Source organism: Lissotriton vulgaris, unplaced genomic scaffold (assembly GCF_964263255.1).
Source record: "Lissotriton vulgaris unplaced genomic scaffold, aLisVul1.2 SCAFFOLD_9522, whole genome shotgun sequence".
Classification (NCBI taxonomy): domain Eukaryota; kingdom Metazoa; phylum Chordata; class Amphibia; order Caudata; family Salamandridae; genus Lissotriton; species Lissotriton vulgaris.
Window position 1 is genome coordinate 28298 of NW_028253014.1, and position 15393 is coordinate 43690.

Sequence of the window (15393 nt, forward strand, 5' to 3'; positions counted from 1 at the left end):
TCACACACACCCTGTCACATTAGGCAAAACACTGCATCTTACACTAATCACACACAGCATGTCACATTAGGCAAAACACTGACTGCCACCCTTATACAACACGTGCAACTCCTACCCAATGTAACATCATAGCACTTCGCCACTACAGCACCAAACTTTCAGTCAGAACTTCTAATTGCACATTAATTTGCACGTAAACAGGCAACACTTTACAACATTTACGCAGAATGCATTCATTCGCAGCTTTACTTGCACAGTTAGTAATCCAAGTTACAAGCTGACACACGGAATGATCCACTCGTACAATTACTAGTATTACATTTTCACAAGCACACATCCAATAACACATTAGCCAGGATTAGCTGCCTACCCAAAAAAAAACTGGACCTTACACTTACTACACTATTCACAGGCACATTGGGACATTAGGGGGAATAGTACAGTCATAATCCGTTCGCAACACTTCGCCACACCACAACAAACTTTTCATACACACAATCCACGATCAAGGGGACTTTCGCCCACACCCTCTATTACATGTCTACTCACAATCTTTCTCGCAGGTGAAAAATTTACTGTTTACTTTGTGTCCAAGGACCGCATCGGTGGGGGCAGGGTTAGTGGTTAAGGGTCGGGGCGACAGCAACAACATAAAACTGACCATGACGTTAATAACAGGACCCTGCAGCCGAAGGCTTCGTGCACTGAGCCCTCCCGGCATACACATAATTTTCTCGCTCTCTTTCTCTTTCGGTCGCCCTACATCTCTATAGCTCTCTCTCCCTCTCTATAGCTCCCCCTCCCTCTCTCCTGTCTTCCTCTGTTTCACTCTAACTGTGTTCCTCCCTCTGTCTCACTCCCCCTCTTTTCTTCCTCCTCTCTCCCTCCCCGTCTCCCTCCCTATCACCCTGCATCTCACTCCCTTTCTCTTCCTCTCCCTCCATTTCCCTTCCTTTCCCTAACTTTCCCTTCCTCTCTGTCTTTGTACATAACTCTCCATTTGTCTACCATTTACTCCCTCACTCTCTTTCTACATTACTTGCACACTAACTGGGTACACTTTCAATATTACACGCACACCGCATTCATTTTCATATTCAATGCAATATAGGAAGTAATCTAAGTTACACGATGACACACACACACATTTTTCGGTACGTCTCGCACTATTAACTCTTCACGCACACACTCACTCCCTCTCCATCCCCAACAACAATTCCAGCTTTTAAAACTAACAACAGACACATTCAAGTCCCACATCCTCAGCAATTCTAAACTATTTTCCGAATACAAATAACGACACTACTTTAAGGGGGTCTTTAGTTTTTGAAGCCTCACACACACACTCACCCTCACTTACCCGCAACGCTTCACCCTCACCCTCACTCACACTCACCACCTCACCCTCACTTACCCTCAACGCATCACCCTCAGTCACCTTTAACAGCTCACCCTCACTCACCCTCAACGCCTCTCCCTTTCTCACCCTCACCCTCACTCACCCTCAACGCCTCACCCTCACCTGCACTCACCCTCATTCTCACTCACCTTCACTCACCCTCAATACCTCACCAACACTCACCCTCAATGCCTCGCCCTCCCTCACCCTCCCTCACCCTCAGCCTCACTCACCCTTACTCACCCTCACCCACCATCACGCTCATCCTCACTCACCCTCACTTACCCTCACTCACCCTCAGTCACCCTCAGTCACCCTCACTCAACACCTCACCCTCACTCACACTCACTCAACCTCTCACTCAAAACCTCACTCTCACTCATCCTCAACACCTCACTCACCCTCAATTTCACTCACCCTCAATTTCACTCACCCTCACTCATCCTCAACACTTCCCCCACCCTCACTAGCCCTCAACACCTCACACACACACCCTCAACACTTCTCCCTCAACTCCTCACTCACCCTCACTCTCACTCAACACTTCAACACCTCAGCCTCAGCCTCACCCTCACCCTCACTCACCTTCAACACCTCACTCACCCACAACACCTCATTCTCACTCACCCACACTCACCCTCATCCTTACTCACCCTCAGCTTCTCACCCTCACTCACCCTCAATCTCTAAGCCTAACCTACCTTCACTCACCCTCAACACCTCACCCTCACTCACACTCACTCACACTCACCCTCACTCACCCTCATGCTCACTCACCCTCATGCTCACTCACCCTCATGCTCACTCACCCTCAACACATCATCCTCACTCACCCTCACCATCACTCACCCTCAAACCGTCACCCTCACTCACCCTCACACTCACCCTCACTCACCCTCAATACCACTCCCCCTCACTCACCCTCATCCCCTCCCCCTCACTCACCCTCACCCTCACCACCTCACCTCACTAACACTCAACACCTCACCCTCACACTCACACCCTCAACATTTCACCCTCATTCACCCTCAACCCCTCACCCACACTCACCCTCTCTCTCCCTCTCTAGCTCCCCCTCCCTCTCTCTTGCCTTCCTCTTTCTCACTCTAACTTTGTTAATCCCTCTGTCTCCCTCTCCCTCTCTCTCCCTCCCTCCATCCCCGTCTCCCTTCCTATCACTCTCCCTCTCACTCCCTTTCCCTTCCTCTCACTCCATTTTCCTTCCTTTCCCTCACTTTCCCTCCCTCTCCCTCACTCTCCATCTCCCTCACTCTCCCTCCCTTTTACTCCCTCGGCATTTCCCTCCCCTTCACTCCCTTTCTGTCTTTGTACATTTGTTGCACACTAACTGGGTACACTTTCAATATTACATGCACACCGCATTCATTCTCTGATTCAATGCAACACATTAAACAGTCCAAGTTACAAGATAACACACACACACATTTTTTAACGTCTCTCAGTATTAACTTTTCACGCACTCACTCACTCTCTCTCTGTCCCCCTTTTCCTCCCACTCCCTCTCTCTCCCTCTATCATCTCACCCTGCCTGTGTGCCAGCCGTGGCACATACACTCACAGCAGCACTAGAGCTCTTAACAGGTCTTTAAAAGACTATTTACATGCTAATGTGGCCTTTATGGGAAAAATTCGAAAAAATATATTCTAAACAATATGTTTTTTTTCTCCTTTCAGATTATTAAAACAACAACAAAAGAAACAGAAGTTAAGGTAAATACTACTTTGCCACTTAGTTTAAAATTTGTTAAAAGTTCATACCTTACAGTCCCCGAAAATATTTGTTAGTTCACAAACCTTCTTAATTTACATTTGTTGATAACAACATTTCAGTATAACTTATAAGATGCAGAAATGCTTGAAAGCAAGTTACCATCAAGGGAATAGCAAATTTAATAGCAAATCACAAGGTAAGCAATGCTTACCAAATAGTGCTTTTGCTGTCTTGCACAATTTATGCAAGCCAGTAACTACTTGGAACTCTAATGATCTGCATTATATAATGGACCGTGGGGATGCTTTATATCTCCAAATGCATTCTATTAACAAAGAAACACTTATGCATCCAGATGACCTGCCAAGGTATATAGACCACAATCAAGAGATATATTCACTTTTGCTACGGAATGCTTACTACGGTGATGTCCTTAAACGTTTTGATAAAGCCTACCCAGATATTAGCACAGCATTAAATGTTACTATTAATAAGCACTGTGGTGTTCTACTTTGTATGAATGTTTATGTGATAGCTATTTTCAAACATATGCAATCATACTTTGTATTTGATTCACATAGTAGGGACCATGAAGGCATGCCTCATTCAAACGGAACATGTGTTACAATTGCATTTAATTCGTTTGAAGGGCTAATTCAATATGTTATGAAACTAGCATATAACTTTACACATCAGGCTGAGCAATGTGTCCAATTTGAATTAACACCAATAGATATAAAAGTCATTCAAAGGAAATCCTTTACAAAAGCACTTACTGTGCACAAAAAAAATTGTCACCTACCGCAAGAAAGAAAAATTTGGGTACATACTACTGAATGTACTCCTAATCAGACGATAACATCAACGTCAATGTCTTCTGATGATTTACAGAATAAAAGTAAGGGAGGGAATAGCAATAGCAATCATTTAGCACAATTACCAGGTAATAGTAAAGCTATCCAGGGAACAAATAAACAGTCTCGGAAAAGAAAAAGGGATTCAAGTACATGTCCAACTAAAGTTGTACAAAGAAAAAAAGTTAATACAGCTGAAGAAGACATTACCAACAGTCAACTAAGTGCTACTGATAATAACATACCCATCTTCACGCAGGGCCAAAGACAGAAACGAGGTAAACAAATCCATACAATCATTCGCAAATTCCACCGGGAAATATTGCATGGGCCAGAGTACATTTGTACTCTTTGCAATCAACTGTGGCATAAACAAACGTTGCAAAATATACGCAGTGTTAGCCAATCCGAAATTTTCAACAAGTGTAACATTAGTAACAAGAAAACCAATTTTATTTGTAAGACTTGCTATTATTACATTCGCAAAAACAAAATACCACCATGTTCTATTGTAAATGGCATGGGCTTCCCAAATGTACCAGTTGAATTAGAATTATATGATTTAGAAGAAAGATTAGTTTCACCTAGGATACCATTCTTACAAATTCGGAGTCTGCCACGCGGTTTTCAAAAATCATTATCAGGTGCAGTAGTTAATGTACCTGCAGATGTTATGACAACTGTTACCATTTTACCAAGGCAAATTAATGACGCCATGACAATCCCAGTGAAATTAAAAAGGAAATTAATCTATAAATCATATACACATTATGAGAATATTAGACCAAATACAGTAAAAAAGGCAGCTACATGGCTAGCTAAAAATAGTACAATGTTTAATGAATATGGTGTTACGATTAACCCTGACTGGGAGTATATACCTCCAGAAATAGAATCTCACAATGAGACTTCTGAGACAAACAATTCATCTGATAGTTCTGACAACATAGAAGCTGGGAATTTGGATACTATGTTAACAAATGAAACTATTACTAGTAATTCGCTGAATGTGTTAAGTTTCGCTCCAGCTGAACATAACACGCCAAGAGGTTTATATGAGGATAAAGATTCAGAGTTTTTGGCTTTCCCTACTATTTTTTGTGGTGAACGAAGGCCTAACAATAAGGAAAGACACATACCGGTACATTATAGTACTATTTGCCAAGCAGAGTTAAGGAGTTATGATAGAAGAGTCGCTAAATCTATTACTAATGTGTTTTTTAAACTGAAGAAATTACATATTAAGCAGATCCATGGTAAAATCAACATTTCCATCAGAAAACATTTTACAGATGGGAATAAAATAACTGCTAAAGACATTAAATGTAATATTGCCAATGTTTTACAGTTTAATGAGGGGTACAAAGTATTAAAAACTATACGCAGTTCACCTCCATATTGGGAAGGTTGCAAAAAAGATATTTTTGCAATGATAAGGCAACTTGGCATACCCACTTTCTTTTTGACATTATCTGCTGCTGAAACAAAATGGCACCATTTAATAAATATACTATTGAGAGTTAGAAACTTAAAGGAATGTACAGAGGAAGAATTCTTAAACATGTCTTGGGAAACTAAAAGTAAATTAATACAAGAAGATCCAATAACATGTGCAAGACAGTTTGACTATCAAGTTAGGAAATTCTTTAATTGTGTTTTGCTGAATGGCACTAATCCAATTGGGGAAATAGTAGACTACTTTTACAGAGTCGAATTCCAACAAAGAGGTTCTCCACATATACATGCATTACTCTGGGTAAACAAAGCACCATTGTATGGTGTTTCACCAGTGGAAGAAGTCAATAGCTTTATTGACAAATATATCACTTGTCATAAGTCTGAGAACCCTGTTTTACAACCGTTAATAAATCTACAAAGGCATGGTCACACCAAAAATTGCAGACGTAAACAGCAACGGACATGCAAATATCAATATCCCAAATATCCAATGTCAAGAACGCTCATATTAGAGCCATTAACACTTGAGGAGACAAATAACCAATGGCAAGATAATATGAAAATAATACATGAAGCTATGAATAATACTACTTTTAATACACTTTCTTTTGAGGAATTTTTAGACTTCATTAAAATGGATGATAAAGAATATATTACTTCTATACAAACTAGCTTACAAAAAACAACTATTTTTTTAAAAAGAACACCAGGCGAATGCTTCATCAATAACTACAATAGTACTCTTTTAGAAGCTTGGCGAGCAAACATAGACTTGCAGTTTATACTAGACCCTTATGCTTGTGCAGTCTATATTATCTCATATATCAGTAAATCGCAAAGAGGAATTAGCAAACTTCTAGCGCAAGCTGCTAAAGAGGTAACAAGCAATAGTAATATCAAAGATCAACTTAAACACATAGGAAACAAATTCCTCAACTGCACAGAAATTAGTGCTCAAGAAGCAGCATATCTAATTCTTCAAATACCATTACGGAAAAGCTCACGATCATTTGTATTTATTAATACTAGCCGTCCAGAGAAAAGAACTTATTTAATGCGTGATATCGAAACTATTAATAACTTGCCCGAAAATTCAACTGACATTCAATGTGAAAATATTATTATTAAGTACTGCAAACGGCCACAATCATTAGAGATGTGCACGTTAGCAGACTATGCGGCTAATTTCAACTATGTGAAGAAAAAAACACATGGGAAAGAAATAAATGATTGCGAAGATTTACTTGCAGAACAAAACTTTTACAGCTCAGATGAGGAAGAATTAGAAATAGAATGTAGTGACGGAAATAAACAACAACAGAAACATAATTTTGATTATGCTTTAAATAAGCGCAGACAAGGAAAAATAATACGCTTTTGCAGATTTAGCAAAAATAATGAACCTGAAGAGTATTATAGAGAAATATTAATGTTGCACTATCCATGGAGGGAAGAAGAAAAAATACTAATCAACAAGGAAACTTACTATGATAGGTATCTGGAAGTTAAAACATTTGTTGACACACAACTAAAAATCTATAACAAACAGCATGGCGAACTTACAAACATTATTCATGAACAGTGTCATGAAAATGTAATTTCACCTCCTCTATCACCAACTGTTAATATACAGACAGAAGACCAAAGTCCAGAACATAATAATAGATATGATTTGGCTCTAGATTTAGGAATTAGAACTACAACTGAAGAACAAAGCTCAACTAACGTTATTTTACCCAATGAAAAATACCAACAACTTATGCAAAACTTAACGGAAGAACAACTTAAATTTGTTTACCATCACTTGCATTGGTTTAAAACTACAAGCACTCCATGCTATACTTTTTGCACTGGAGGGGCTGGTGTTGGGAAAAGTTTTGTAATATCTGCACTATATCAAACTTTACTACGCTACTATAACACTAAGGCCGGTGAAAATCCTGATAATGTTTATATCTTACTTACTGCTCCAACAGGAAAGGCTGCCCATAATATTAATGGCAAAACACTGCATAGCACTTTCAAAATACCTGTGTCGCAAAGTTTGACTTATAAACAACTGAGTCATGAACATAGAACTGCTCTACAAATGGAAATGATGCATGTTAGAGTTGTTATTATTGATGAAATTTCAATGGTAGGACACAATATGTTGAATTTTATACATAACAGGCTTCAAGAAATTAAATCATCTAATGAACCATTTGGAGGAATTTCTATTTTAGCCATTGGTGACTTTTACCAATTAAAACCTGTATTTGACAGATACATTTTTCTGGATTCTACACAAATGTATGGTCCTTTAAGTGCTAACTTATGGAAAGAACATTTTAAAATTTTTGAATTAACAAAAATTATGCGCCAAAAAGAAGATCTACAATTTGCTGAATTACTAAACCGATTGAGAGAAGGCAAGCATACTGAAGAAGATATTTCACAAATTAAGCAAAGGGAAATACAACCTGATGAGACTTTATTAGAAACAATTCCATATATCATGTCAACTAATCTAGAAGTTAATGAAATTAACAAAAAGGTTTTAGAACAACATTGCAAAGATTATCCTGTCTACATAACAGTAGCAAGCGATACCGTCAGTTCTGATTTGTCTGAAAATGTGAAAAAAACGATTCTTAAGCAACTGCCCAAAGATCCACAGAAAACAATGGGCCTTTCACATACATTACACATTGCCTTACAACTTCGTTATGATTTAAGTTGCAATGTGGATGTCAATGATGGTTTAACAAATGGCGCAACTGGTGTTGTACAATTAGTTGAATTGATTAACAATACACCTATTATTGTTTGGTTGTTATTTGACAATCCCACTATAGGACAAACAACCAGACAACAATATAAACACTTATTTCATTCACAAATACAAAATACATGGACACCAATACATGCTATAGCTAGACATTTCCAATACACTAAGAAATTTATTACCATTATACGGAAGCAATTTCCTTTACGCCAAGCATCAGCACGCACTATACATCGCACACAAGGTGCAACTCTCGAACCACTTTATATACACTTTAATAACAGCAAGATTCATCATTTGCATTATGTTGCTATTAGCAGGGCAAAATCAATACAAAATGTCTATGTACACAATTTTGATGAACGTAAAATTGTAGTACATCCACAAGTTAATGAGGAAATGCACAGATTAAGGACAGAAATGCCACTTGAAATACATATCCCACAGTTACATACATACAGTGCACATTTCAATATCATTGCACACAATATAAGATCACTACAGAAAAATTTTTCATCTATGGTAGCGGATAGGAATATATTACAAGCAGACATTATTTGCTTAACTGAGATCAACACTACAAGAAATGCTACAGCTAATGATTTCACGATAGAACAATATCATCACATTATATTTGATAAATTTCATACATACAACACAAACCATGGAATGATTATGTACTACAAAAAAGATTTATTTATATTGCCTATTTATGAGACACTTGAAGGGATAGACATTTTACATTTTACTCTACAGATTGATAACACAGATTACCTTATTATTATTTTATACAAACCACCCCTAAAAAGTATAACTTCTCTTTTTGATTTCATCACAAATATTACAGATTTTTACCCCACACACAAATTGATTATTATAGGGGATTTCAATGTGGATGTATCTCAACCAAATGCAAACAGCAAGCAATTACTTGGATTCTTTGAAACAAAATTACAATGTCAACAACTCATTAACAGTTACACAACTAACTACCAATCCATTTTAGATCATATATATACAAATGACCAACTACACAACTATGGTACTTTAGAATGCTATTACAGTGATCATAAACCAATATGGGTTTGTATTTAACATGTTATATCACATTTTCTATTTCAGATGATGTCTATTGAAGAAATAATGAACATTAATACCGATGACAACAAACCATACCAGAAACCAATAAGAGTTAATGTCATCAACTGCTCAGGGAAAACTACGTACAAAAATGCTAAACAAGAGCAGAAAATTTTATTCCATTTGGCTTTAGCAGATAAAACTGGAACAATAAAATGTACTTGTTACCAAGAACATTTATATGAGCAAACGAAAAAAAACTGTGGACTACTGATACGAAACTTTATTATCAAAAACAAAACAATTTTAATTACAAAGCAAACTAAAGTAACCAAATTTCCCGCAATGACAATCGAGGAGGGCCTGATCCAACAAGCAAACAACATTTTGCATCCGCCTGCACCATCGGCTTCTCCCATCAAGGAAATAAAACGGGCAAGTCTAAAAAGCCTGATGACCGTTTCAGGGACAATAATTGCCGTAAGTATGAACACAAACATGTTATCATGTCAACTAAAAAAAACTATTGTCTCGCATTATGTATTTTTGACTTTTAAAAATTGCAAGTCTAAATAGTCTGATAACTGTTTCAGGGACAATATGTGCCAGAAGTATGAACGCAAACATGTCATCATGTCTACTAAAAAAATGCATAGTTGGCTTACACACAAATTACACATTTAGGGGCCCGATGTAGGTAGCCCTTTACCGATCCCAATCGGCCAAAAATACCGATTTTGGGCCGTTTCCGATCGGTAAAGGGCTATTGAGATGTAGGGGCACATTTTCGGTAACTTTAGCAAATCTGTATCATTACCGAATCGGTACATTTACAGATTCAATAAAATTACCGAAAATGCAATGTAGGTAGGCAATGTACCTTCTGCACATGGCTTACAGAATCGGTATTTTAACATGGAATACAAATCCAGGGTAAAATACCGATTGCGGTGTGCATGCACATGTGTGCATGCACACCTATGGCATGTGACAGGCAGACCTGCCCTTAGGGCAGGTATGCTTGCCACATGGCACCTGTGCCTTTTTTGGGGGTGCCAGAGGGTGTCAAAGTGACACCCCCTGCACCCTTCTGAATTCTTTAATTACCGATTCGGTAAATACCGAATCGGTAATGCATAATCATTCCTATGGGCTTCAAAGCCCATAGGAATGAATGGGCATTACCTATTCGGTATTTACCGATTCGGTAATTAAAGAATTGTTAAGGATTCGGTAACGAATCCAGATGTTGGGACCTACATACCAAAATGGGATTTACCTACATCGGGCCCTTAGGAACTTCACTAACAAACTCAAAAAAGGTTGCATTATACACTCTTTCACACTATGTAGAAAGTAAGAGTTTTGGGAAATATAATAGGCCAGTGCTTTGGGGTATAGTACAAATTCAAGTACTCTCCACAAAGCCAATTTTTACAAAAAATAATGCACTATGGTAGAAAGTATGTTCATTTGGGTCGTGAAATATAATACATTATATTACCATTCATACAACGCACTAGTACTATGTGTTTTTACTGTCACTATTTTATAGAATTGTTCTTTTTGTGTTTACCAAAAGTACGCAAATACTGTCTTTACATCAATGCCTCACCCTCAGTCAACCTCACTCACCCTCAACACCCAACCCTCACTCTCCCTCAACACCTCACCCTCAACAATTCACCCTTAATGCCTCACTCACCCTCAATCTCACTCACCCTCAATCACCCTCAACACCTCCTCCTCACTCACCCTCAATCACCCTCACTAGCCCTCAACACCTCCCACTCAAAAACTCTACCCTTCTCCCTCAAATCCTCACTCACTCTCACTCAACACCTCAACACCTCAGCCTCACACTCAACATCAATCACTCACCCTCACTCACCCTCATCCTTACTCACCCTCAACTTCTCACCCTCAATCACCCTCAACACCTCACCCTCACTCACCCTCAACACCTCACCCTCAACAATTCACCCGTAATGCCTCACTCAGCCTCAATCTCACTCACCCTCAATCACCCTCAACACCTCCCACTCACTCACCCTCACTCACCCTCACTAGCCCTCACTAGCCCTCAACACCTCCCCCTCAAAAAATCAACACTTCTCCCTCAACTCCTCAGTCAACCTCACTCTCACTCAACACCTCAACACCTCAGCCTCACCCTCAACACCTCACCCTCACTCAATCAATCACCCTCACTCACCCACACTCACACTCATCCTTACTCACCCTCAACTTCTCACCCTCAATCTCTCACCCTCAACACTCCCTCACTCTCACTCACCCTCAACCCCTCACCCTAACTCTGCCTCACTCACACTCACCCTCACGTAACACCTCGTCCTCACTCACCCTCACTCACCCTCAACACCACCCTCACTCACCCTAACCCTCACTCACCCTCAACACCTCACCCTCAATCACTCACCCTCACCCACACCCTCACTCATGTCATCAGGTCTACTAAACAAATGCATAGTTGGCTTACACACACAGTACACCTTTAGTAACTTCATTAACAATTAAACAAAAAAACGCGTTTTGAAAACTATAATATGCCAGCACTTTCCTGTATACTACAAATACAAGTACTCTCTACAAAGCCAGTTTTTTCAATAAATATTGCTATCATTTAGGAAGGATGTTCATTTGGGTCGCTAAATATAATACATTATATGGCCATTCATACAACGCAATAGTAAGATGTGTTTTTACAGTCACTATTTTATACAATGCTTACTTTTTGTTTAGGAAGAGAACACAAACACTGTGTTTACCTCAATGCCTCACCCTTAGTCACCCTCACTCATTCTCAAAACGTCACCCTGACTCACCCTCAACACCTCACCCTCAACACTTCAGCCTCAACGCCTCACTCACCCTCAATCTCACTCACCCTCAATCACACTAAACTCCTCGCCCTCACTCACCCTCACTAGCCATCAACACCTCCCCCTCAAAAACTTAACCCTTCTCCCTCAACTCCTCAGTCAACCTCACTCTCACTCAACACCTCAGCCTCACCCTCACCCTCACTCACCCTCAACACCTCACCCTCACTCAATCACTCACCCTTTCTCACCCACACTCACCCTCATCCTTACTCACCATCAACTTCTCAACATCAATCACCCTCAATCTCTCACCCTCAACACTCACTCACTCTCACCCTCAACTCCTCACCCTAAATGACCCTCACTCAGCCTCACTCACACTCACCCTCATCCTTACTCACCCTCAACTTCTCACCCTCACTCACCTTCAATCTCTCACCCTCACCCTCACTCACCCTCACTTACATTCACCCTCACCCTCACGTAACACCTCATCCTCACTCACCCTCACTCCCCATCAACTCCTCACACTCACTCACTCACAATCAACACCTCACACTCAATAACTCACCATCACCCTCACTCATGTCATCATGTCTACTTAAAAAATGCATAGTTGACTTACACACACATTACACCTTTAGTAACTTCAATAACTAACTCAAAAAAATTAGAATTATACACTCTTCACACATAGTAGCAAGTACTAGTTTTGAAAAATATAAGATGGCAGTGCTTTGGTGTATACTACAAAGACAAGTACTATCTACAAGGCCATTTTTTGCAATAAACAATTCAATCTTTTAGAAAGGAGGCTCATTTGGGTCGTTAAATATGATACATTATATTGCCTTTCATACAATGCTATAGTAATATCTGTTTTTACAATCACTATTTAATAGAATGCTTTCTTTTTGTGTAGGAAGAGGACGCAAAAACGGTGTTTATCAATGGGCAAGATACCCCACTCAAATCCATTACAATAAAAGATGCAACTGATGATATAAAAGTGGCACTGTGGAGAGAAGCGTCACTATTTAAAATACATCTTGGCAAATATGTTACCCTGACTCACGTCACTGTACATGAATTCAATTGCCAAAAAATATTGAATACAACGCGCCATAGCAAAATGGAGGTAAGCACAACAAACAAAAGCTTTTGCAATTATCTCTTTTCAGCCACTCTTGGAATTTCACCCAGTCTTGCCCTTTCACCCACTCTGCCCCTTCCACCCACTCTGGACATTTTACCCACTCAGGACATTTCACCTACTTGGGACCTTTCACCCACTCGGGAGCTTTCACCCAGTCGGGACCTTTCACCCACTCGGGACCTTTCAACAACTATGGCCCTTTCACACACTCTAGGCCTATCACCCAATCTAGACTTATCACCCACTCTAGACTTATCACCCACTCTAGACTTATCACCCACTCTCATCCTCACTCACCCTCAACAACTCACCATCAACACCTCACCATCATACTCACTCACCCTCAACACCTCACCCTCATTCACCCTCACTCACCGTCAACACACTATCACACTACAACAACAAACAAATACTTACCACCACAGCAACACTTCACTCACCCTCAACACCTCACCCTTAACTCCTCAATCACCCTCAATCTCAATCATCATCAATCACCCTCAACACCTCACACTCAACACCTCACTCTCATACTCACTCACCCTCACTCACCCTCAAAACATCACCCTCATTCACCCTCACTCACCGTCAACACACTATCACACTACAACTACAAACAAACACTTACCACCACAGCAACACTTCACTCACCCTAAACACCTCACCCTTAACTCCTCACTCACACTCACTCTCACTCATCCTCAATCACCCTCAACACCTCACCCTCACTCACCCTCAATGCCTCACCCACACTCACCCTCACACCCTCACCCTCAGCACCTCACTCTCTCTCACCCTCAATGCCTCACCCTCAACGCCTCACCCACACTCACCCTCACCCTCAGCTCCTCACCCTCAGCCTCAACACCTCACCCTCACTCACCCTCAACGCCTCACCCTCAGTCAACCTCAACACATCACTCACCCTCACTCTCACTCATCCTCAATCACACTCAACACCTCACCCTCAACAACGCACTCACCCTCAGCCCCTCACCCTCACTCACCCTCAACTCCTCACCCTCACTCATCCTCACTCACCCTCAACACCTCCCCCTCATTCTCACTCACTCTCACCCTCACTCACCCTCATACTCACTCACCCTCAACACACTATCACACTACAACCACACACAAACACTTACCACCACAACACCACTTCAATCACGCTCAACACCTCCCCATCAGCCCCTTACTTACCCTCACTCTCACTCATCCTCAAGCACTGACTCACCCTCAATCTCACTCACCCTCAACGCCTCACCCTCACTCACCCTCAACACCTCACCCTCACTCACCCTCAACACACTATCACACTACAACCACACAAAAAAACTATTACCACCACCTATCACCCACTCTCGACCTATCACCCACTCAAACCCTATCAACAACTGGGACCCTTTCACCTACTCAGTCCATTTCACCCAATGTGTCCCTTTCAACCACTCAGTCCCTTTCACCCACTATAGGCCTTACACAAAAAATAAAGTATACAAATTTAAAAATAAATTGTTGCTTTTGTTTTCTCTCAACAGGTAACAGCCCCACCAGAGGAAAAGATGGACATTCTAATTTATGGTGTTGAAAGCTCTACTGAGCAAACTAGTATTATCACAATAAAAGTGACAAACACAGACGAATATCAATCGATGCCCATCGAAAACGAGATCTTAATTAAATGGTTTATGTTAGATGAGGAAGTTGACAACATCGGAGATGCCCTTGTCCATTTTTTGCCACAAACTTTTGAAGTTGTCTTTTGTAATGGGCAAATCATAAAGATTCTGAAAGAAAAAGACGATGAAATATGTTCTGACTAAATTTTGCATGTTGCCAGGATATCTTATTTTTGTACAAAGTTAAACAATAAATATTTGTGTTTTTTTTCAAAAATAAAAAAGTGTGGAATACAATTTTTACAACTTCTATGGTAAGTTTTTCGATACAAAAGGCAAATTATAACTAATACACTCAATTTATACAACATAGTCACACCCACATACAACATTCAGCCAATCCATTTGACATTACAAAAACATATACAAAATACACATACTTTGTAGCTTGCACGCACTACAGTAGTATGTATGAATGAGAC

The 15393-nt window shown here is 40.2% G+C and overlaps 1 protein-coding gene across 1 annotated transcript; it reads left to right on the forward strand.

Annotated features, from left to right (window-relative positions):
* Positions 1 to 9154: 9154 nt before the first annotated feature.
* LOC147661191 (uncharacterized) lies at positions 9155 to 15133 on the forward strand. Its single transcript, XM_086951250.1, has 3 exons — positions 9155 to 9770; positions 13059 to 13274; positions 14831 to 15133. The coding sequence occupies exons 1-3, from the start codon at positions 9333 to 9335 to the stop codon at positions 15113 to 15115; spliced, it is 939 nt and encodes a 312-aa protein (XP_086807376.1). The 5' UTR covers positions 9155 to 9332; the 3' UTR covers positions 15116 to 15133.
* The last annotated feature ends 260 nt before the right edge of the window (positions 15134 to 15393 follow it).

Coding starts and splice junctions, on each gene's coding strand:
- LOC147661191 (XM_086951250.1), top strand. CDS start 9,333: ATGATGTCTATTGAAGAAATAATGAACATTAATACCGATGACAACAAA. Junction 9,771..13,058: donor TTTCAGGGACAATAATTGCC/GTAAGTATGAAC, acceptor CTTTTTGTGTAG/GAAGAGGACGCAAAAACGGT. Junction 13,275..14,830: donor CGCGCCATAGCAAAATGGAG/GTAAGCACAACA, acceptor TTCTCTCAACAG/GTAACAGCCCCACCAGAGGA.